This window comes from Lates calcarifer, unplaced genomic scaffold (genome assembly GCF_001640805.2).
Source record: "Lates calcarifer isolate ASB-BC8 unplaced genomic scaffold, TLL_Latcal_v3 _unitig_4816_quiver_743, whole genome shotgun sequence".
Lineage (NCBI taxonomy): Eukaryota > Metazoa > Chordata > Actinopteri > Centropomidae > Lates > Lates calcarifer.
Genome location: NW_026117125.1, coordinates 135241 through 158961, shown reverse-complemented (window position 1 = coordinate 158961; position 23721 = coordinate 135241). Strand labels below are relative to the sequence as shown.

At 39.7% G+C, this 23721-nt stretch overlaps 3 protein-coding genes and 1 long non-coding RNA gene across 12 annotated transcripts; 2 read left to right on the top strand and 2 right to left on the bottom strand.

Moving 5' to 3' along the window:
* The first annotated feature begins 1147 nt into the window (after positions 1–1147).
* Positions 1148–5045, top strand: LOC108902365 (uncharacterized). 2 transcript variants are annotated; one of them, XM_018704221.2, is made up of 12 exons: positions 1148–1216; positions 1466–1525; positions 1963–2220; positions 2311–2577; positions 2669–2725; positions 2868–2939; positions 3164–3283; positions 3380–3463; positions 3637–3711; positions 3831–3902; positions 4299–4404; positions 4520–5045. In XM_018704221.2, the coding sequence occupies exons 1-11, from the start codon at positions 1162–1164 to the stop codon at positions 4400–4402; spliced, it is 1224 nt and encodes a 407-aa protein (XP_018559737.1). In that variant the 5' UTR covers positions 1148–1161; the 3' UTR covers positions 4403–4404; positions 4520–5045. The 2 variants fall into 2 exon arrangements, with proteins under 2 accessions (XP_018559737.1, XP_050924478.1); XM_051068521.1 differs by lacking the exon at positions 2868–2939.
* Positions 5046–6251: 1206 nt separating this feature from the next.
* On the bottom strand, positions 6252–17095 carry LOC108902368 (butyrophilin subfamily 1 member A1). 7 transcript variants are annotated; one of them, XM_051068528.1, is made up of 6 exons: positions 16802–16994; positions 9016–9133; positions 7947–8288; positions 7158–7439; positions 6932–7057; positions 6252–6773 (listed from the first exon to the last, which is right to left on the bottom strand). In XM_051068528.1, exons 2-6 carry the CDS (start codon positions 9089–9091, stop codon positions 6526–6528), a joined length of 1074 nt encoding a protein of 357 aa, XP_050924485.1. In that variant the 5' UTR covers positions 9092–9133; positions 16802–16994; the 3' UTR covers positions 6252–6525. The 7 variants fall into 7 exon arrangements, with proteins under 7 accessions (XP_050924485.1, XP_050924484.1, XP_050924486.1 ...); XM_051068527.1 differs by lacking the exon at positions 16802–16994 and adding an exon at positions 11181–11322; XM_051068529.1 differs by lacking the exon at positions 16802–16994 and adding an exon at positions 11181–11316 and having other exon boundaries at positions 9016–9123.
* LOC127140539 (uncharacterized) lies at positions 14048–21649 on the top strand. The gene is made up of 2 exons (XR_007811028.1): positions 14048–14107; positions 21426–21649. It is a non-coding gene; the product is annotated as an uncharacterized LOC127140539 (long non-coding RNA).
* Positions 20767–23567, bottom strand: LOC127140537 (butyrophilin subfamily 1 member A1). 2 transcript variants are annotated; one of them, XM_051068536.1, is made up of 6 exons: positions 23528–23567; positions 22985–23063; positions 22170–22272; positions 21750–22085; positions 21367–21648; positions 20767–21067 (listed from the first exon to the last, which is right to left on the bottom strand). In XM_051068536.1, exons 3-6 carry the CDS (start codon positions 22264–22266, stop codon positions 20895–20897), a joined length of 888 nt encoding a protein of 295 aa, XP_050924493.1. In that variant the 5' UTR covers positions 22267–22272; positions 22985–23063; positions 23528–23567; the 3' UTR covers positions 20767–20894. The 2 variants fall into 2 exon arrangements, with proteins under 2 accessions (XP_050924493.1, XP_050924494.1); XM_051068537.1 differs by lacking the exons at positions 22985–23063; positions 23528–23567 and adding an exon at positions 22672–22816.
* Positions 23568–23721: the final 154 nt, after the last annotated feature.

The following is a 23721-nucleotide window of genomic DNA, read 5'->3' as shown; positions in this document are numbered from 1 at the left end:
CACAAGAAGGTCAACTTACAGATAACTGAGTAGTAACTGTTTAAGTTGCTAAATCCTGAGTTTAATATGTCAGCCCGTCACGGTTAAACAGATCTAATATGACTGCAAACTTTTATTCTGAAATTAAATCTAAATTAAACATCAAATAATTGAGGGAAAGTTTCAGTTTAAAAAGGATTTCTTACCCGCAGAGTCGGCGAGCTGCACACGTTCAGAGTCCATAAAACAAACAGGTAAACTGACATACGCCCGCCCAGTCTTATCTACAACAGCCCCAGCGCTCGACCTATTAGATTCAGGTCTGTTGATCTGTTGTAAAAAGGGTTGATTTACATCGTAGTTTCATACCCAGATCTTTAAGTATCTTACATTTGAGTGTTTTCAGGATGAGAATCTTTCTAAAACAGTGGATCTGATAGATTGACGTTTCTGTTTGATTGGCAGAAGAAATTACAGAAATTAATTTAAAACCAACATTTCAACTCTTTTCTTATGTGAGACTACAGATGTCAAACCATTCAACATTTAGCTCTAATAACTGGATTTCTTTCAGCTGAATTGTGGCTTGCTTTCAGTTTCTTTGTTAATGTTTAACACATGAATAAAAGGCTGCACTTTGATCCAGTTGCCAGGCGGTTTACCACCATCATTATAAAATACTACAGCAGCAATCACATCTGAGGGCAGTGAACCAGGAGCTTCTTTATTGTTGTAGTAAGCTGATAGAAAGACGACTGATCTCCAGCAGGGGGCAGAGTGGGACCTCTTATTCAAGTTAGCATCAGCCCACAGCAGCTTCACCCAACAGGACAAATCACTGAAGAGTCTTTTTCTGTTAAAGGTCAAAGGTGAAGCTCCAGCTTCTGATGATAGCAACCTGTAAAGTTCATCTGATGGCAGAATGTATTGTTTGCAGGAAAATGAACATCATTGTAGTTTAGGTTGTGTTCGTCGCTTTCTGCAGCAGTGTTGGTGCCACTGCAGGGAGATACCAAAGTCAGAATGTAGTGTCTTACAGGAGAGGAAACCTTCAGTATGGTTTCTGATACTCAGGTGTGCACACAGAGAACATGTGTGGCTGCAGGGTGTTGTAGAAACTGAGATGACCTGCACAGGAAGAGGAAGTTCTCAGCTCAGTGTATTTAGTGTGAGTGCAGTCTGATGCTCAGACAGGAGGAAGGCGACATGGAGGTCAGAGCTCTCTGCTTCAGACTGTGTGAGTACTACATTAGTCTTTTTATCACCATTTCATCTTTCTCTTTATAAATAACAATCAACAATATAATCCCAGTCATGTCATTTATAAATGAATATTCAAACTATCTGAACTTTCCTGTTGTTGTTATGTATATTTTTAGTGTTTAGCAGCTGTTCAACATTTCAGTTTATATAATTTCATATATATGTGATTAATATAAATTCTACATATACTATAAAAGAAATCTCTCCTGTTTTGTCTCTCTAGTGATAAATGTGTTGATGCTGCTGGTCACACATGTGCAGCAAGGTTATCCTCAGACATCTGGTAAGTGACACACAGATGCTTTATGATACAAGAAATGTAACCTGAATAATTCATCATCGAACCCTAAAGTCCCAAACTGAAGGAACACATGCAGCTTGTGCCATAGTACAAGTGCAAGAATGAAAATTAGGTTTCATCGTGTACCAATCGTCCGTCCTTTTTTTGCTGATGATGTGGTGTTATGTTGCTTGGACAAAATTAAAGATGGTTTTATTTTTCTTAACCATCCGATCCTTAATAACCTCTGTAGTCTATCAATGTAAAGTGACTGCTGACCTCAGGAAAAATGATTTATGGTTTTATCTTGTTCAGTCAAAGTCTCAAAGAAACCATCATCACATCATCCCTGTCTTCACCATGTTTCTCTGACTGCTTATTCTTAAAATGTAACGATTACGTTCAAGGCAAAATTAAGTCCTTTTTCTCTTTTGTTTCAGATGCAGATTTTCACATGGTTCCATCCAGACTGCAGCTCTTTCAATATGAATCAGTCTCTTTTACCTGTCAGGGGTTTAATGACCCAGCAGGATGGAGAGTGAGAAATGTCAATGATATCACTCCTAAATGTTTGAATGGTGCAGCGCCATCAACAGTGACCTGCACCATTGACTATGCCTTTAAATCAGACAGTGGAGGATACTGGTGTGAAGGTGGAGGAGGACGGAGAAGCAACTCTGTCAACATCACTGTCTCTGGTGTGTTTATTGTACAGATTTAAACTGTAGAACAATAATATATAGTATCAGAAATGTTACCTGGAGTAAGCATTTTGTGATGTTGTTCAGAAGGTCATGTGGTCCTGGAGAGTCCTGTTCTTCCTGTGATGGAGGGAGCAGCTGTGACTCTGCGCTGCAGAAGCAGGAACCCTTCCTCCAACCTCACAGCTGATTTCTATAAAGACAGCCTCCTCGTTGGGACCAGCCCGACAGGAAACATGACTATTCAAAATGTTTCCAAGTCTGATGACGGCTTCTACAAGTGTAAAATCTCTGGAGCTGGAGAGTCAGCAGAGAGCCAACTGATGATCAGAGCTGTGGCTCCAAACCCCACAGGTACATTCAATCTTTTATACACAGCAGTCAGTTCATGTCAGTATCAGTCATGTTAGTATCTGACAGAAAATATCTACATGGTGTTTTTCAGTTGGGTCTGTCGTCTCTGGAGCTGGAGAATCAGCAGAGAGCCGGCACACAGTCAAAGGTGAGACAGTCATATTAACTGCAGTATGAGAAGGGACAGTGTTTGAGCAGCTACAGCATCTCTGTTCAGCTGTATGTATAAATGGAGTCGCTCTTCAGGCTGAGTGACTGAGTTCGTACAAACTCTGTATTTTAAATTCTAGTGAGGATCCCAAAGACTGACGGCTCGGTGAAACAAAGTGAGAACTCAAACACACAACACACAGACAGAAAAGGTACGGTTCAAGTCATCCAGACGACCAAATCAATTTGAACAACATTATAGGTGGTTAATGGAAATAAATGTTAATTTTAGTAGAATTAGAGTTGAAAACAAAGTACTAAAAAAAGTTGCAATAAGTACATTTAGGCCAGTAGGGTCAGAATGATTCCATGATGAACAGATTTATGATTTATGACTTAAGGAACTACTTCCTGACGTCTCTTTGATTTTTTCCAGCACCTCGCAGAGGGGTTTTTTTCCCTCATCCTTACTACATCCTGCTGTGGGCCATTATCTCTGTTGTGCTGTTTCTGCAGCTGCTGGTGATTGGACTGCTCTACTGGAAGAAACAACTAGGTGCTATGATTATTATTATTCATAAATATGCATTGTAAAATCTGAACCTAAACACTGGGAGGCAACATGAAAATATTATTTTCCTCCTCCTTTCAGTCTTACTACAGGTCAAGCTGAGTGATCCAAACAAGGACATGTACACTGTCGTCAAAAAAGATAAGAAAAAGAAACGTAAAAAAGGTAAAAAGACGGGAAAAGGAAAAGTCGTTTACTTTGAGATAAAGTGCTAAATAAGTCATTCAGAGTTCAGCAGCAGTGTCACGTCTCACACTGGGGCTGTAACCAGAAATATTTGAGAAGCACTGTGTTAGAAAGGTCACATCGTCTCTGTCACACCTGCTGTTCTGTTTTAGATGCTGCAGATGCTGCTGATAATTTGAGCATCTGTCTTGAGACAAACCACAGCAGAGACCCACAGACAGAAAAAGGTACGAGGCCTCTCCACCTCTGTAGCTGCTGCGTGGTTTCTCTTTCTTTTAATATCATTCTCACAGCTGTCATCTGTTTTAATATGATGCTTTAACACTTTTTTAAATGTCTTTTTCAGATCAAGATGAATTCCCGCCTCTGTCTTTTCACTCCACCTTCACTGTTGAAGACACACAGAATCAACAAAATGGTCACTAAGTTATTTTAATGTTTTAGAATATTTTATCGCATGTATTCTTAAACCTGGATTTATACCAAACTTTATACTGAATTTTAGAGCATGTGCTTGTTTAGTTTGCTTCATTTGGTGAGGTAGGAGACACGTCTTTTGAGATTGTCTTGTCTTCCACTTGTGTGTGATACAAGTATCAGGCCTGTTTGCTGTGTACTGTGTTACTCCCCTGCTGGTCTGTGCTCGCATTGCACTGGACTCAGGCACGTTTAACGTTCACTCTAGATGAGCACGGTGTCTGAGTCTGACTGAACTGTGCCTGAGTCCACCTCCTCAAACAGGCCCGGGCACGGTACACAGTGATGCTCAGCACACATTCTTCATTTCTAACAACTTGGTTTGTTTCCAAAGCAGAATCAGGGACATCCAGCTTCTCCGATTCAGAGTTTCCCTCACCTCCTACAGATCCATCTTTATCAGATCAGGAGCTTCAGTACTCTTCCATCCAGTACGACTGAGGGTAACTCTGTCTGTTATATTACATCTAATAATCTGACTCGTTACTTTTTATGACATCTGTACATCAAGAGCAAAAGACCAAGAGGATAACTTTTTATTTCCAATATGTCTTACAGGTCACTGAGCACAGAGAGTGAAGAAGGAGGGAAATAAACTTCACAGTGTTGTAACATTAACTGAGAGTTTGTTACCATTCAGTAAAAACTGTAATGCTTTGTAGATATTTACAAGAATGTTATCTGTCAAATAATTTTAATAGGTGTTTGGTTGAATATTGAATCACATCAGCTGCACAGTAAACATTTTGCCATCTCTTCAACAAGTTAAACAACAGCAGTCACAGTTTGTCCACATTGATATGTTTTAAAACCTCAGGTACAGCATCTTTTATTTGAACTGGCCTGGTTGCTGACTGGCCTGGCTGTTATTAACAGTGATATGGTGCCAACGTTGTTGAATTTAATGAAGGAATGTAGTGAAGATGTATGATAAAGCGAGAATAAAGCAGTAACCTAAATAAATAACTCTGCTGTTGGAGAAAAGGTTGTTGACTGTTAAAAGGTGTCTTAACCTGTCAGTTACATGTTTTACATGGTCTGTTAACTCTGTGTTTGTGTTCACAATAAAAGTTGTCTTATTTCATTTAGTATGTTTTTATATAAATTAGAGACACTGGTGATGGTATCTTGGATTTTTCAGTCTGTTAACTTCTGTCTGCCTGTGAGTAACAGTCAGTGTCTGTCTCTGAGATCAGAGTCAGTTTATTATAAGAGATGAACCACATGTTGTTCTGTCTGCTCTGTTCACACGTCTGCTGATGCTGTTTAGAAGAACAGAGCTGCTGCAGGTTTGAATCCTCTGTGGTTCATCTGTCTGAACTGATAGATAGATATTACAGTCACTGAGTGTTTAACTCACAACATTTAATGATCTATAGAATGATTTTCAGTCAGGATGTAGATTGATGATGATTGTGATGAATGCATCAGAATGTGTAGATTTTATGAACAGGAACTGACTGATGTTTGAACACAAATATCAAATCCTCCACTGCCCCCTGCTGGGAACTAGTGCTACAAAAGTGTGTGTGACTTTTTTCTGACTGTGTTGTGTGTGTGACTCCAGAAAATAAACCATCAGTTTTTCTCTCTTTGCTCTTTCGCTTCCTACCAGCAGAGGGCGCTCCAACCTCCATGTGTATGTATGTATATGAGAATTTCCAACTGAAAGATCAGAATTCAGAGGAGAGCACAAAAGTACAAACTGAAAGAAAACTGAACGTTGTGTTTTACAGGAAACTGAAATGAGCTGAGACTGTGCTGTGTGAACCTGTTGAGTTGGGGAGGTGCTGGTCATGCGTTCCTGCATGTCAGTAGGTTGAAGCATTAAAACAGGGGAAAACCAACAAGTCTGAGCAGCTCTCACACTGATCCTCTGCTTCCTTTACAGGTTTAGACCCCAGACAAAGACTTCTCCCTGCTGCTCTGAGGTCAGTGAAGCTTTATATACAATGAACTAGTGATTAATTATTGAAGATCTAAGTTACTGTCTAACCACAGAAAGAAACATTGCAGCTGCAGCCAAAGACAAAAACACTGTAAGAGACACTTCTCAACAGAGGCCTGACAACTTGATGTTTTCTTGTCCTCCAGCTGCCTCCAGATCCTTTTCCCTCCAACCACATAATTCTAGCCTCCACTTGCCCCACCCGAATGGTAACACCCACAGCAGGTATTCAATTAAAAATATGTTTTTTTAAGAAATGACACCAGCATTTTATAGCAGAGCCTGTAGCAGGCCTGAGCCTGAATCTAACCCTGTATGTAACAACACCCTCACAACACAACACTAATCAAACACCTGAACTTTAATACACAAAATCAAAACCTGGTACAAACACAAAACTCCTGCACTTTTTGCCACACTGAAGAGTCTGACCTGCAGATGATCAGAAATACAAAAGGACAAAACTAAATAAATAACAAACTATAAAATACATCCAAACTGTTCAGTCAGTGTTTGCTCCTCCTGATTCCTCACTCATTTTCCTGTCAGTGTCACAGGATGTCCGTGTCTTTTCTTTTCCTCTTCATGTAAAGTTTTTATGTCTTTCTTGCCTGGATCATGTTTTACTTTTCCCTCTGCCATTAGCTGCTCTGTTTCTATTTCTTCCTCTACTGGAAACTGAGTCCCGAGTTTGCCTTTCCTCTTCATCTCTCCCAGGTCCAGACTCTGCATGTGAACTCTTATTTTGTGTCCTGGTCTGCTCCGTCTCTTCTCCTCCTTCAGTGAGAGGCTGGTCTTCAGAGCTGTTAGATTGGTTTTCTCTTTTCCCTGATGCATCACTGGCTCCTTGGTTTGTTTCAGTCTCTGTAAAAACAGAAACAGGAAATATAACAGTGTGGTGTTAATGTAGACTAATAAAAATGTAATAACACAGTAGTGTGACAGTATAAAATATTATTAAGGTTTTAATTAAGTGTCAGTATAGTAGTTAAATGTAATTATATATCATATTATTGACGTACTGATCTTTTTTCGTATGCATTTCCACACAGCAAAGACAGCTACAGCAATAGATATGATGCCAACAACTGAACCAACGAAGATGGAAGCAGGTGAACTGGAACTCGAAGGTGTCGTAAAGGAATCATCTGAAATCATAAGAGACAAAACAAAATAGAATTTAAACATAAGCAGGTCTCAGCTTTTTAATTAAAGTGATGATATTCTAAATTTAGAAACAGTGTCTACCTGGAACATGTATGTGTGTCTCTCTGGTCTGGTTGGTTTTGTTCTGTTGGACTCTACAGGTGAAGCTGTTGCTGTGTCTCTTCTCCACAGTCACTCTGCTGCTGACAGTATAGAGGTCATCAGGACCTCTGACTGTCTCTGTAGGTCCAGCAGAGAGGAGGTTTCCCTCACCGTCCAGCCACAACACCTCAGGCTCTGGATACCAGCCTTTAGATTTACACTCTAACACCACTGCTCCGAGGGTGGAGCTGGTCATGTTCACGACAGGTGAGGAGACAGAACCTGACAATGACAAAAACAGTGGACTCACATATTTTTCTATAACATAAAGCACTTGCAAAGTTTTTTTTGTTTGAAACCTGCATCATTATTTATGTGCGATCAGCACAAAGTGTGTTATTTCAACAGGGACTGTGACGGTGTCGACCTGTTCTCCTCTTTGTGTTTAATGGCAGCTTGATTCTTTATTACCCTGTTATACATTTACTGGCCTCTGGGCCTGCTGTTGGTACAACGCTTCTTTCACATTCATAATATATGTTACAAGAGGAACGCTGGTTCTGGTTGCATTTTGCTTATTGCAGAATGACATATACTATCTGTCTTCAGTTGCTAAGCTAGTTGCTTACTGTATCAGATTGGTATGATTGCCTGAGAAACTGAAGTGTTCAGGTTCCATGTCACAGCCATAGAACAGTGGGTGATTTATGTGCTTTTTGAAAATGGTATTGTTTCTAAAGAGGTAGTTCACTGACTTCCTCAGACTCTCACTGTTTTGAACCAACTTACCAACAATGAGTTGGACAAAAACTTCCTCTTGTACCACGGGAAGGGAACATCTGTATGTTCCTTCATCAGACAGTTTCACTTCGAAGATTTTCATGGAGACGTTTCCATGTTCCAGTTCATCCACAAACAGTCTTGTTCGATAATAATAAGATGGATTTTGAATCTCATGCAACAGTCGTCCATCTTCGTGAACATGGACAAACTCTGGGTCCAGACCTGGTTTGGTCCACTCCACTGTCCAGGAAGCTGCACTGGTGACAGGTTCAAGGTGACATGGTAGAATGACATCATCACCAGCCAGAGCTATGATTGGCTGATGTGAACAAGTCAGATCCAAATTTCCTACAAGGTGAAAAACATTAGTGTGATTAAACTGTGAATTATTTGAGTATTAAGTAGAGAATGTACAATGATAATCACAAGACCTGTGCGTATGGTTAATGAATATGTCACTATCCTGATAATACATCATATCATCACTATGTTTAAGTGTAAGATTCCTCAGATTTAACATATTCTATGAAAATACAGACCCAACACCCACTCTCCAATGAAACTGAACCAACAAGAGTAAACTAAACAAACAAAACCTGTTCAGTGATTGTTGTAACTCTACCATCACTCTTCACACCTGCATGTTCTGATCTTATCAGGTTTTTCCCATGAGATTAAAAGGTTAGTATTGTTTAGCTGTTAGGTGCTACCATACAGGTTATATCAAATTAAACATATCTAATTCTATCTAATGTCTAATTTTTCAGGGTTTTGTGTTTAAATAAAGAGTCTCTTTGGCTCCTAGTGTTTGCTAAATGAGCAGCTGCCACTGTTTATTCACCTGTTACCAGGTGATCAAATGATCTCATTGAATGACCCTCTCCCCTCAGGTTAGTATTTAACAGATGGTGAGACACTGACAATAGATCCAGGCTGAAAACAAAATCTAAAAAATATATTCCACTATCACACCAACTTATCATATAAAATGAATCACAATGATTTCACCAAACTGGTATTTACCACAGGGCTATCAGTAGGACTGATAACATTAAAGATAACTTTATGAATTTACCTGCTGAGGAGTAAAGCATAATGAGGATGGTCACAGTGTGAAAAATCAGAACTCTGAACCATAGTTCACGCTCCATCGATCAGGTGAAACATCTCACAGCTCAGAAAACTGAAAAACACTAAAGAAAAGAAAATCACTGTTTAAAACACAGGAAGTAAATGTAACCAAATGAATCTGACATCAACACTCAGACAGTAAAGGACACATTCACATTTCAGATGTTCAGGTATCAAATATAAAGCAGTTACTTCCTTCTGTACTCACTCTTTGTTCTTTAATAATATCCTTTTAGATTTATTCATCTGGCCGAAACCTTTCTCAAAGTAGGAAACCAATCCAAACTGCAGAAGCTGAGACCTGCTGGTAAAGTTTAATCCTTCACCTCACAGCTCTGCTGTTACTGTCAGAGACTTGGTTCAATCACTGAACCTCATCTTCCCACGAGCAGTTTACTGTTTTGTTATTTTTACTACACAATGGGCAATTTGTAGTTGATCTGGTTCGGTCTGTTTTCATCACTTGGTGCATCAGCACAGGCTGTGACGTACATTGTTTTGTAAGTTATTGTACAGTGAGTCTCAGGTCTTGATTCTTGAAGTAAACTTTACAGTACAGACATAATGGATGTTTTTAGAAATATATTTATTATGGGGCGGCTGTGGCTCAGGAGGTAGAGCAGTCGCTCCACCACAAGGTCGGTGGTTCGATTCCCGGCTCCTCCAGTCTGCATGCCGAAGTATCCTTGGGCAAGATACTGAACCCCAAATTGCCTCCGATGTGTGTCACATTGGTGTGCGAATGTGTGTGTGTATGTATTAGAAAAGCACTCTTCAATAGAACATGTGCTGTATGAATGTGTGTGTGAATGGGGTGAATGTGATCTGTAGTCTGAAGCGCTTTGAGTGGTCGAAAAGACTAGAAAAGCGCTATATAAGTACAGTCCATTTACCATTTATTACTTTCAAACAACAATGAGAAAAAATTCTATCATTTCTGTGACTGATGTTGGGATTAGAAACACTGTCTGTCTGTCTGTCTGTCTGTCTGTCTAACCAGGGTGTGTGAGGGGAGAGTTCTCCAGGAGATTAATCCATGTAATTCCCCCAAAACTGACAAAAGTACACGTGTGTGTGTGTGTGTGTGTGTGTGTGTGTGTGTGTCACACTAATGGAAAGATAAAATAAGGGAGTACAGCAGAGAGGCTTCAAGTTGTATCACGTCTTAACTGGTTTTCTTTTTGAAGCGTCTCACACCTGCATTCTGTCTTCCTGATCAGAAATACGGGTCCTCAGGTTCCTGTGCTGGTGAAATAAAAAAACCTACTCGTCATCTTTTTGTTCTGTGGGAGCGCTGGCTGAAAGATGCCCACTCAACAAAAATGATATTTACTGATGCACTGAAATCTGCCATCAAGGAAAATTCATTTAATAGAGCTACAGTCCAAGATCCAAGGTACAGTTCCTGGAGCTGAAGTCTGTTATGACTTTATCAAAATGTAAAGTTGTCAGATTCATGACTCTGGTCTGACTGGAGTCCAAGTCAACACACCTCAACTTCAGTCAACTGTACTCCTTCATCCATTAATCTGTTCCAATATGATTCCTCATAACTCTTCTATTATATCAGCCATTATATGATAATAAACATATGACAGATTACATCTGGTTCTTTCTATACAGATGTTAATATAATCTCCATCATGTGATTTCATATTGAATCAGAGCCTGAAGAACATAAGATGTAGAACTGTACTTACAGTCTGATCATCTCTCTGTCTTTGTCTCCAGATGGTCACAGTTACACTCTGAGAGGTGCAGTTAATGATTTGCCTAAATGAACTGTCATGAACTGATTTGCATGATGATGGCTCAGAACCAAACTCAGACTGATGTAAACCAGCCATAACTCTGCTGTGACAACAAGCAAATCCACCTTTCAGTAAAGGCACTTTAAAGCTTTTCACCAATCATTTATTCATTCACTGATTCATTCAGTTCATTTAGAGTGAACCAGAGTCTTAGCTGCTGCAGAGCAGATCAGCTGATCTAAATACTACAACATAGCTGTAACCAGCTGTTATTAATGGTCAGACAGTGAAAGACTCATGCAGACATTTTAGATGTTCAGATTCCAGATATAAAGCAGTTGCTTGCTTCTGTACTCACCTCCTCTCACTCTGAAATCCTCTTTGTACCTGAATACAATCCAAACTGCAGCACCTGAGACCTGCTGATAAAAGACCTGCTGTTAGAGCTTCCAGAGAACCTGAGCTGAACCTTTCAGAGAGCAGCTGTATGACTGTATAACTGCTCTCTGAGAGGGAAGTGCTGATGTAGCCTGAGCTAATGAAGAGGGGAGGGGCAAACCACAACAGCATGTGTAATCATGGAATAATGGATGGTTGGTTTGTTTGTTTGTTTGTTTTTATTTTATGATATCAATCAATATCCAAGAACATCTGAATTATTTCTGTCCCTTGATATTGATCATTATATAACAAATCTATGATATAGTTGTATATACATCTGCTGTATGTCTGATGAACATCTCTGTCTCTGTCTGTCCAGTGTTGAATGTGTTGCTGCTGCTGGATGAACACAGTCTGCACAGCTGTGCTCTGAAAAGAGGCGAGTAACACATGTTTAATAATGATGGTTAATAATGATGGTTAATAATGATGTTTAATAATGATGGTTAATAATGATGGTTAATAATGATGCCTACAGAAATAATAATAGATTAGATTTTGTTTGAGTGATGATGATTTCGATCGTTCTCTCAGACGCAGTCTTTCCTCACGTCATGTCAGGAAACATGACTATTCAAAATGTTTCCAAGTCTGATGACGGCTTCTACAAGTGTAAAATCTCTGGAGCTGGAGAGTCAGCAGAGAGCCAACTGATGATCAGAGCTGTGGCTCCAAACCCCACAGGTACATTCAGTCTTTTGGACAGACGACCAAATCAATTTGAACAACATTATAGGTAGTTAATGGAAATAAATGTTAGTTTTAGTAGAATTAGAGTTGAAAACAAAGTCCTAAATAAAGTTGCAATAAGTACATTTAGGCCAGTAGGGTCAGAATGATTCCATGATGAACAGATTTATGATTTATGACTTAAGGAACTACTTCCTGACGTCTCTTTGATTTTTTCCAGCACCTCGCAGAGGGGTTTTTTTCCCTCATCCTTACTACATCCTGCTGTGGGCCATTATCTCTGTTGTGCTGCGGTGCTATAATTATTATTATTATTCATAAACATGCATTACAGAGACACCAGAATGAAGAGGAAGCAATGAAAACAACCACACACAGTGTTGTAACATCATCTCTGAGTTTGTTAAATAAACTTTTCTTTAATACACAGTTTAATCAAATATTAAATCATCCACTGCACAGTAAACGTTTTCCATCCTTCCATGTGTAAAATCTACAACAAAGCTGTACATTTAAACAACATTAAACAGTCACAGTTGATGTTAGTATGTTTTACAACCTCATCCAGTCAGGTACAGCATCTTCTATTTGAATTAGCCTACTTACAGACTTTCTGGTTGCTATTCTGAAAAGTAATAGCAAAGGAAAGCTGCAATGAATGTAGTGAAGACGTATGATAAAGAGAGAATAAAGCAGTAACCTAAATAAATAACTCTGCTGTTGGACAAAAGGTTGTTGACTGTTAAAAGGTGTCTTAACCTGTCAGTTACATGTTTTACATGGTCTGTTAACTCTGTGTTTGTGTTCACAATAAAAGTTGTCTGATTTCATTTAGTATGTTTTTATATAAATTAGAGACACTGGTGATGGTATCTTGGATTTTTCAGTCTGTTAACTTCTGTCTGCCTGTGAGTAACAGTCAGTGTCTGTCTCTGAGATCAGAGTCAGTTTATTATAAGAGATGAACCACACGTTGTTCTGTCTGCTCTGTTCACAGTCAGCTGCTGACATGTTTCTTCAGTCACAATTGGTAGACACTTTTAGACTTCATGTAAGTGCAAGTGCAGTCTCTACTATAGACATGTAGAGTCTATAGCTACCACATGTTTTGACTGAAAGTGCTAAACTTAAAAGATTAAATTATTAATTAACATAAAATGATTTTTAGTGAGGATGTAGATTAACATAGAAAACAAACTGATATAATTAACACAAATAACAAGTCCCCCACTGCCCCCTGCTGTAAATACAGTACAGTTCTATACAGTACAGCTAAGACTGTGCAGACACACACTCCTATTGATGCTTGGAACAAGATATTTGTGTATTGTGATCTTCAAGTTTTACATTCTGACAGCACAGTTTAATCCTATCAAAATGCTACAAAAGAGACCTTTGACTCTGATTGTGCTGTGTATGTGATCAGTCTCTGTTTCTGCACTCTTTGGCATCCCTTCAGCTGGAGGCCTATAGGTCTGAGAACAGCCCTCTTACTGCAAACTTTAAGACTCTCTGCCTTTAAGTCAAGTCACACACACTTTTGTAGCATTGTGATTGGATTACACAGACTCATGATCACAATACACAAACTGTTAAGGTTCAGTCAAACTTAAGTTTCTGCTTCTCCTCATTCCTGGTTCCCGGGTCGTTCGGCCTCTGTGTAAAAACACAAGCAGTAAAATATTATTATCACTGTAATATATTACATATTATATTACAAGTCATGATGAAGTGTGCACTGGTAATGATATAATGCAAGTGTAGAAATTAATAATACAATAATATGACAGTAGAAAATATTAAGGTCATGTTTTAATATAGAGTGTGTATAATAGTTAAATGTAATTATATATCATATTATTGACATACTGATCTTGTTTCGTATGCATGTAGACACAAAGACGGCTGCAGGAACAGATATGATGATGCCAAAAAGCAAACCAACGAAGATGGAAGCAGGTGAACTGGAACTCGAAGGTGTTGTAAAGGAATCATCTGAAATCATAAGAGACAAAACAAAATCGAATTTAAACATAAGCAGGTCTCAGCTTTTTAATTAAAGTGATGATATTCTAAATTTAGAAACAGTGTCTACCTGGAACATGAATCTCTGTCTCTGTGGTCTGGTTGGTTTTGTTCTGTTGGACTCTACAGGTGAAGATGTTGTCGTCTGTCTTCTCCACAGTCACTCTGCTGCTGACAGTATAGAGGTCATCAGGACCTCTGACTGTCTCTGTAGGTCCAGCAGAGAGGAGGTTTCCCTCACCGTCCAGCCACAACACCTCAGGCTCTGGATACCAGCCTTTAGACTCACACTCTAACACCACTGCTCCGAGGGTGGAGCTGCTCATTGTGACGACAGGTGAGGAGACAGAACCTGACGATGGAATAGGAGAGAGTTTCAGACAGTAGGTTCAGATTAAATCCATGCATATCGTTGCATTACCTTTAAGCCCATGCACATATATTGCAGAGATTTATCATCTATCATATAAAGACTTTTGTGATGTTCCTGTCATCTTGTTATGGGAACAGAGTTTAATGGAAGGCAACCTTCTACATGTTACTTGAGAAACAGAAAAAACATATGACATACAGGTTTACAGTAAAATGAAGTTAAGATTTACAGTAACTGAGGAGTCATTAACAGGTACTGATTATTTGAATATTAAGTAGAGAATTTAATAAAGACCTGTGCGTATGGTTAATGAATATGTCACTATCCTGATAATACATCATATCATCACTATGTTTAAGTGTAAGATTCCTCAGATTTAACATATTCTATGCAAATACAGACCCAACACCCACTCTCCAATGAAACTGAACCAACAAGAGTAAACTAAACAAACAAAACCAGTGATCGTTGTAACTCTACCATGACTCTTCACACCTGCATGTTCTGAGCTTATCATTTCTCCATGAGCTTAAACGGTTAGTATTGTTTAGTTGTTGTCAGCTCAAACTCAGTAACACAGGTTCTTCTATCTGTATGTGCTACTATACAGGTTATATCAAATTAAACGTATCTAATGTGCCTTTTTCAGGGTTCTGTGTTTAAATAAGGAGTCTCTTTGGCTCCTAGTGTTTGCTAAATATAACCTCATTGACATGAGGTTAGTAAATAACAGATGGTGAGACACTGACAATAGATCCAGACTGAAAACAGGTGTAATTCTGTCATAACTTTAACTGTAACAATTTACCTGTAGAGGAATGAAGGGCCACGAGGATGGTCACAGTTTGGAGAACCAAACCTCTGAAGGTGATGAACCGTGATTCACGCTCCATCGTTCAGGTGAAACACCTAACACGTCAGAAAACTGAAAAACATGATGATGAAAAATCAATAAACACATTCTTTACTGACCTCAGGTTTTCTCATAGAATAAAATGCAAAACAAAAGGAAATGTAACCAAATGAATCTGACATCAACACTCAGTAAAGGACACATTCACATTTCAGATGTTCAGGTATCAAATATAAAGCAGTTACTTCCCAGCTCAGTTAGGTCCCAGCTCAAGTCCAGACTGAAGTCCAGGTCCTAAAAGTTTTGTTTCTAGTCCTAACAAGTCTTTATGAGCCACACAACAAATGATAAGTAAACTTTACAGTACAGACATAATGGATGTTTTTAGAAATATATTCATTACTTTCAAACAACAACCAGAAAAAATTCTATCATTTCTGTGACTGATGTTGGGATTAGAAACACTGTCTGTCTGTCTGTCTGTCTGTCTGTCTAACCAGGGTGTGTGAGGGGAGAGTTCTCCAGGAGATTAATCCATGTAATTCCCCCAAAACTGACAAAAGTACACGTGTGTGTGTGTGTGTGTGTGTGTGTGTGTGTGTGTCACACTAATGGAAAGATAAAATAAGGGAGTACAACAGAGAGGCTTCAGGTTGTATCACGTCTTAACTGGTTTTCTTTTTGAAGCGTCTCACACCTGCATTCTGTCTTCCTGATCAGAAATACGGGTCCTCAGGTTCCTGTGCTGGTGAAATAAAAAAACCTACTCGTCATCTTTTTGTTCTGTGGGAGCGCTGGCTGAAAGATGCCCACTCAACAAAAATGATATTTACTGATGCACTGAAATCTGCCATCAAGGAAAATTCATTTAATAGAGCTACAGTCCAAGATCCAAGGTACAGTTCCTGGAGCTGAAGTCTGTTATGACTTTATCAAAATGTAAAGTTGTCAGATTCATGACTCTGGTCTGACTGGAGTCCAAGTCAACACACCTCAACTTCAGTCAACTGTACTCCTTCATCCATTAATCTGTTCCAATATGATTCCTCATAACTCTTCTATTATATCAGCCATTATATGATAATAAACATATGACAGATTACATCTGGTTCTTTCTATACAGATGTTAATATAATCTCCATCATGTGATTTCATATTGAATCAGAGCCTGAAGAACATAAGGTGTAGAACTGTACTTACAGTCTGATCATCTCTCTGTCTTTGTCTCCAGATGGTCACAGTTACACTCTGAGAGGTGCAGTTAATGATTTGCCTAAATGAACTGTCATGAACTGATTTGCATGATGATGGCTCAGAACCAAACTCAGACTGATGTAAACCAGCCATAACTCTGCTGTGACAACAAGCAAATCCACCTTTCAGTAAAGGCACTTTAAAGCATTTATTCATTCACTGATTCATTCAGTTCATTTAGAGTGAACCAGAGTCTTAGCTGCTGCAGAGCAGATCAGCTGATCTAAATACTACAACATAGCTGTAACCAGCTGTTATTAATGGTCAGACAGTGAGAGACTCATGCAGACATTTTAGATGTTCAGATTCCAGATATAAAGCAGTTGCTTGCTTCTGTACTCACCTCCTCTCACTCTGAAATCCTCTTTATACCTGAATACAATCCAAACTGCAGCACCTGAGACCTGCTGATAAAAGACCTGCTGAGGAAGTACTTTGACCTGACTGTAGCTCAGTGGCAGCTCTGGCTGTGTAGACAGGGACGTGTTGTCAGTGCAGTTTTAAACAGGATTGTTGGTGTTGTCTCAGCAGCTCTTCACAGAGAGGCCTGTCCCTTCTCAGACCACTTCCTCCAGCTCCTCCTCCTGGTCAGGACGGCGTCCACTGTAGTGATGGTGGCTCTGCTGCTGCTGCTGGTGTGTCTGCTTCACTGTGGGAAACTCGGAGGTACACGCAACAAAGGTCACGACCAGAAGAGAGGAAAAACCTGAGAGACAAACTCTAAGCTGAATTTTCAGCAACTTTTACTCACATTGTGATTTTAAAGTGCTTGAGCTTCATTAGGAAACGAATGAGTGAAAATCAAAGTGTTTTCTGCTCCTCAGAGTCGAGTCTGTCACCACAGACAGAGCAGAGAGACGTGTGACCTATTTTAAAAGACGTACGTTGAGCTTCGTCTGCAAGATATAATTAAATGCTGTAGATCCCGTTAATAATTTTAGCTGCTCGCATCTTAACGACATGAGAAATAAGAGGTCGAGAACAGTTCAAGAGGCTGAACCACAAAGTGTTTATAGAGTTTTATCGAGAGCGTCTGAAACAGTCAGAAATAATGAAGATAAGTTTTGGTTGATCAAGATTTTTATGCCTCTATGTGTAATATTTAAGAAAGAAGTGATTAGAGTTTGGTGTTCAAAGGTCAAAGGTGTGTTGGCAGGTCTTCATGTGAGCAGGACTGTGTTGAACTGTCATGGTTTTCAAAAGTTAAATAAAGCAGCAGCTTTTATTCAAACTCGAGTGTCTGTGAATATAAAACCCTCTGACTTTGCCTTTCACCATGACGAAGCCTGTGCACCACAGCGTCTTTACACTACTGCACAAACACTTTGTGGCTTCAAGACGAATTATAAGCTCTCCAGTGTTCGATGTTTTTTTTGTACTTGCAGAAATGATGGGAGTCAGAATGATGTGACATTTATATCAAACTGCACCTCAGTAAAGTCATTTCAGTGAATTTTAAACAAAATGTGGTAAAATGTGGTCTCCCAGAGGATAAACTCAGCAACACAACCCACAGCTTAGACACTGTCATTCTTTTTTAAACTTTTTTTTAGTATTTAGATATTTTGCGTAGTTGCAGGGAGATGCCTGTTATTAACTGTTGTAGGTCATGTCGTCAGGGTGAACACACATTTGAATGTTTCCGGAGCATGATCATTCTCCAGTGGAAATAAAGAAGTGACCTTTCATCTAGCGTCCTCATCAGAGCAAACTTCACATGTGCAGGTCCAGTGCTCGAACCAGAGACTGTAAGGATGGTGTCCTGTCTTTTTCACATGGCTGTAGCTTATCTCCTTCAGCTGTAGGTAAACCAGTCCAACTGAGTGCAGAGTGTCCCCATGTTGTTTTCCACTGAGGTCAAGAAAAACAGGGTTTAAAGAAGATTTGAGGCAACAAGCATGGTATCACGTAGGCCCTTACTGATACTATATTCTTGTATTGGTGAGTTAATATTGCCTCAGAGATAAACCACACAGGAAGAGAGCGTTCTCATCTACATTTCACCTCAGCTGTAGCTCTGATGCTGAGTCAATCAGTCAGTCAGTCAGTCAGCAGCAAGTCGACATGGAGGTCACGGCTCTCTGCTTCAGACTGAGTGAGTACTGAGTCTGTCTCTCTGTCAACTTCATATTCATACACCATTTATCAGGAAACTGTATGTAATGGAAAATACATTTGGAAATAATTATACTGTGCAGAAAATATGAGAGTTTTATAGCTGGTAAAATAATTCAGCTGTTAAAGTATAACTGTCTGATGTACAGTTGTTTTCCTTTATCCCCCAGTGTTGATTGTACTGGTGTTTGTGGCTGCACACAATCACCACATTAATGCTCAGACAAGTGGTAAGACAGAATTTCATGATTTTTTCCATCAGAAATCAGGTTCATGTAGACCGGCAGGATCCCAGTGTTTGATCACTGACACCTGAATTACTGGATTAACAGGTTTCATTACTGCATATAGTTCTAAATAGAAAAGTGCTAATAATTTGTCGTAGTTCTCGTTTATGATTGGTTCTTCTAGCTGAAAGCACCTGGCTTTCTGTTGTGTGTCATTTTCAAACTGTGTGTGTTCAGGAGTTTTTAATTGAATTCATCATTCTGTTTCTTTGTTTCAGATGCAGATTTTCACATGGTTCCATCCAGACTGCAGCTCTTTCAATATGAATCAGTCTCTTTTACCTGTCAGGGGTTTAATGACCCAGCAGGATGGAGAGTCAGAAATGTCAATGATATCACTCCTAAATGTTTGAATGGTGCAGCGCCATCAACAGTGACCTGCACCATTGACTATGCCCTTAAATCAGACAGTGGAGGATACTGGTGTGAAGGTGGAGGAGGACGGAGAAGCAACACTGTCAACATCACTGTCTCTGGTGTGTTTATTGTACAGATTTAAACTATAGAACAATAATATATAGTATCAGAAATGTTACCTGGAGTAAGCATTTTGTGATGTTGTTCAGAAGGTCATGTGGTCCTGGAGAGTCCTGTTCTTCCTGTGATGGAGGGAGCAGCTGTGACTCTGCGCTGCAGAAGCAGGAAGCCTTCCTCCAACCTCACAGCTGATTTCTATAAAGATGGCCTCCTTATTGGGACCAGCCCGACAGGAAACATGACTATTCAAAATGTTTCCAAGTCTGATGACGGCTTCTACAAGTGTAAAATCTCTGGAGCTGGAGAATCAGCAGAGAGCCGACTGATGATCAGAGCTGTGGTTCCAAACCCCACAGGTACATTCAATCTTTTATACACAGCAGTCAGTTCATGTTGGCATCAGTCATGTTAGTATCTGACAGAAAATATCTACATGGTGTTTTTCAGTTGGGTCTGTCGTCTCTGGAGCTGGAGAATCAGCAGAGAGCCGACTGACGGTCAGAGGTGAGACACAACAAATGTTATACACAAAATGTACCATAGTTACCATCAGTTGCCATGTTTTTCCAGTCCAGGAGGAGTTATGTTCTTTCTGGTTTGCAGATGATGGTTGTTTAAAATTTGACACTGGGGTTAAACTGGTTAATGTTGATGTTCGCCTGAAAGTAAAAACCCTCAGAGACTCACTGTGAGTCCACAATGTTACAGTGATACACTGTGTTATCTTTGCAGCAGCGTCCACGGATCACTCCGTACACGTCCTCCTCCTCTTTCGCTCTGTCTTCATCCTTGTGTCGGTGCCTCTGCTGCTGTTGATGGTAGGACTCTTTCATTATGGAAAACTGGGGTCATTCTCACACGAATCCAGCTTGATCTGTTTGTTCACCTTTCCATCTAAGTCAAATGCACTTATTTAATTTTTTACTCTCTTGTGATCACTGGTTTTCAATGCTAATACAACTGATTACACAGTGCCAGTGTGACGTGAACACACACAGGGTGTAAACGCTCGTGTAACGCGAGTGTTGAGATGTTATCAGACATCACTTCACACGCAGAAAACCACAGAGATGCTCAACAGGCAACGGATGTATTTTCAAAAGGCCTGTGAGAGTTTTGTCTTGTTCAGTGTTTTATTTTAGCTGTGACCGATGGTGGTGGCCACAGAAAATAAGAAGAGGTTGAAGGGCTCTGTAGCAGCAGAAACACTGTCCTAACTGGGACATGATGTAGGATTAGAGCCATGTCAGTGCGCTTTTTATTGTTTTATTACTTTATGATGCTTGTTTTCATTTTGAATATATTGTATATAATGTATATTTGAATTTCATAGAATTGCATGTTTTACTATCTGTGAATTAGTCATGTACTCTGACTATTGAAAGAGCAGAAGTCAAATAAAGACATCTGAAGCTTCTATAGACCACACACAGACACTTTTATTTAAGCATACATACTGTAGATATAACACCTCTGATGTGTGTCTACATTTAACCATGACAAAGTCTGTACAGAACAACCACAGCATCTCCACGCCTCCGTCACCAGTCTGTGAGTTTATTTTAATGTTGACGAGTCACAATCCAGCATTGGAACTACAGCTCTTACATTTCTTCTGTCCTCTGACCTGTGTTTCCATTTCCACCAAACAAAGGCAGCTGTAAGACTACACAAAATGAAAGCCATGCTGATGAGCCACAGGCCGATACAAACAGCTGAACTGAAATCACCTGAAATGATAAAACACAGAACAACATGACCTTTATGTAAAACCTCACCCATTTTAACAAATGCATGTGATGTGAAACCTTCATTTGAATGAATGGGAAGCCATCTTGCAACACTGCATCCAGTTTTTTTTAATACATTCATGTGATGAATGGCTGATTGTAGAGACGCCGTGCCCTTTACTCTAGCACCACCCTCAGGGCAAACGTTCAAACTTCACCTTTCATCCCCATAACTGCTCAGGATCTGACACTAAGTCAAACAGATGCTGAAGGAGCTGGCACTGACTTCAGTTCTTTACCTGAAATGTCAATGTGTGCCTCTCTGGTGTGGTTGGTTTTGTTCTGTTGGACTCTACAGGTGAAGCTGTTGCTGTGTCTCTTCTCCACAGTCACTCTGCTGCTGACAGTATAGAGGTCATCAGGACCTCTGACTGTCTCTGTAGGTCCAGCAGAGAGGAGGTTTCCCTCACCGTCCAGCCACAACACCTCAGGCTCTGGATACCAGCCTTTAGACTCACACTCTAACACCACTGCTCTGCTGTTTATGTTAATCCCTGATATGACAGGTACAGAGACAAAACCTGGTGATAGAAGAGAGGAGAAAGTGATGAAAATGGAGACATTTTGAAAAAAGTTACAATATCTTGTCAGTACTTGATACTTAAACATAAAAGACACTCACCAACAAAAAGCTCAGCAAAAGACTGTGGCAGGTTTGGAACATGACATATGTACTTCCCCTCATCAGAGAGTTTCACCCTGGAGAGTTTGAGTGAAATGTCTCCATGACCCAGTCCACTGATGGACACTGATGTCCTCTCTCTGTAGGACGGATGTTTCTTACTCTCTAGCTCCACACCATCACGCCACACATAAACAAATCTGGGCTCCAGGCCAGATCTGGTCCACTCTACAGTCTTGTCTGAAGCACTCATAGCGGGTTCCAGGTGGCATGGCAAAGTGATGTCATCACCAACTACTGCTGCTATTGGCTGAGGTGGACCAATCACTCTCTGATCTGAGAGAGACACAGATCTGTTTAGCCCTCACAGAAAGATGTGCAGAGTTTGCAGAGAAATGGAAGTTTTACTTGTGTTTTTACCTGGAGAAGATTGTGTTGGAAAAAGGAGGATGAACATTAAAGTGGCTGCTGGTGTAAAGTGCCTGTTGGCCATTTCATTATTCAGGTGAACCATCATCACTGTCTTCTTCCCCAAGAATTAACAAAGAAAAAGAAAAAGAATTAATTGACTGCTTTAATTTATCAGAAACAAGTCATTAGTCATCAGAGTTAAAACGAGTCTTCAGTCATTAGACAGAGCCATGAACCTTTTACGCTGTCTGTCACACGTTTACGTCTCTGCTGTAGTCGTGTAGTTCAGCTTCTTTTCCAGATTTACCTTCTTTTAAGTATTTAAACATGAAAATCTGAACCATTTCCACAGTAATGGAGTCTTTTTGAATTTATTTAAGCAGAGTTTGGTGATTTTACTTTCCATAAGGTGTATGTGGATCTTGGGAATCACAGGAAACTGTAAGAATCTGTGCAATGTCCTAAACTGTACAATTATCATAAAGATTTTCTTGTAATAATCAGTTCCTACCTGCAAAAATGTTCAGCTGGTTCAGTGTGTACGATACTGAAGTCTGTTTCTGTTCTTATTGCCTGTATCTCACCAATATAATGAGGAAGTTCATGTGACCCTTAATTCCCTTAGTTCCTCAGTCTTTCTTCGATCTTTACTTGGACATGACATTAAAAAAAACACTGCTCTTAGTCACTTCCCTGCTCTACATGCAGACACACACATATATCAGGGGTCATTAGCACAAGGTACTCATGTGATTGTCACAGCATTACTTTTCATATTGAATATGAAACAAAAACGACCACATGAGCCTTTACACAGAAGTTACCGTCAAAACAGGAATCTGGGATGAAAACCAGCGATGACAGAACTGAGTGAAGAGTCAGGTCCATACCTCAGTTCACATCCTGGACATCAGGTGTAAAATATTCAAATGGGAATAAGATATGAAAAATGAAAAAGCCTTAATTAGGGTGGTAAAAACAGACATTCAGAGCTGGAGGAAAAAGGAGTAAGTGTAGATAGAAATATATTAATTTCATGGTTTCACTTTGTTTAAAAACTGAGGGTCTGACGTTAATAATTCATTTTCCTGAGGGTGAGGTGCAGCTTCAGGATCTCTCCGCTGTACTCTACAGCCCTCAGCAACAACACTGTGAATAACAACTTTAAATTCACTCAACATTTGAGCTGGGTGGAAAATGCAGACACCACATGAACAGTTAAACTGAATATAACAACTTTCTGTTAGTTACATTACACATCCACTCTCAAACAGTAACAAGCAACAGATCACAGCTCAGTAACAAGCTTTGTTCAACAAACTCTAACATCCTGCAGAGAGTAGGACAACTCATCCAGAGCCACGTACCTGTTGTAGTCTCTCAGAGTCCTTCAGCTCTTCACCAACTGACAGTTCAATAGTTTGACTGTGTCTATATTATCTCTGGATGTGGAGGCACTGCTGCCCGCTTATCTGCATCGTCACAGTCGTCACAGGATTGGCCAGACGAAGGCCAGTATGCACTTTTGGAGTAATTTGTTTTTCTTGATATGGAGCTATAA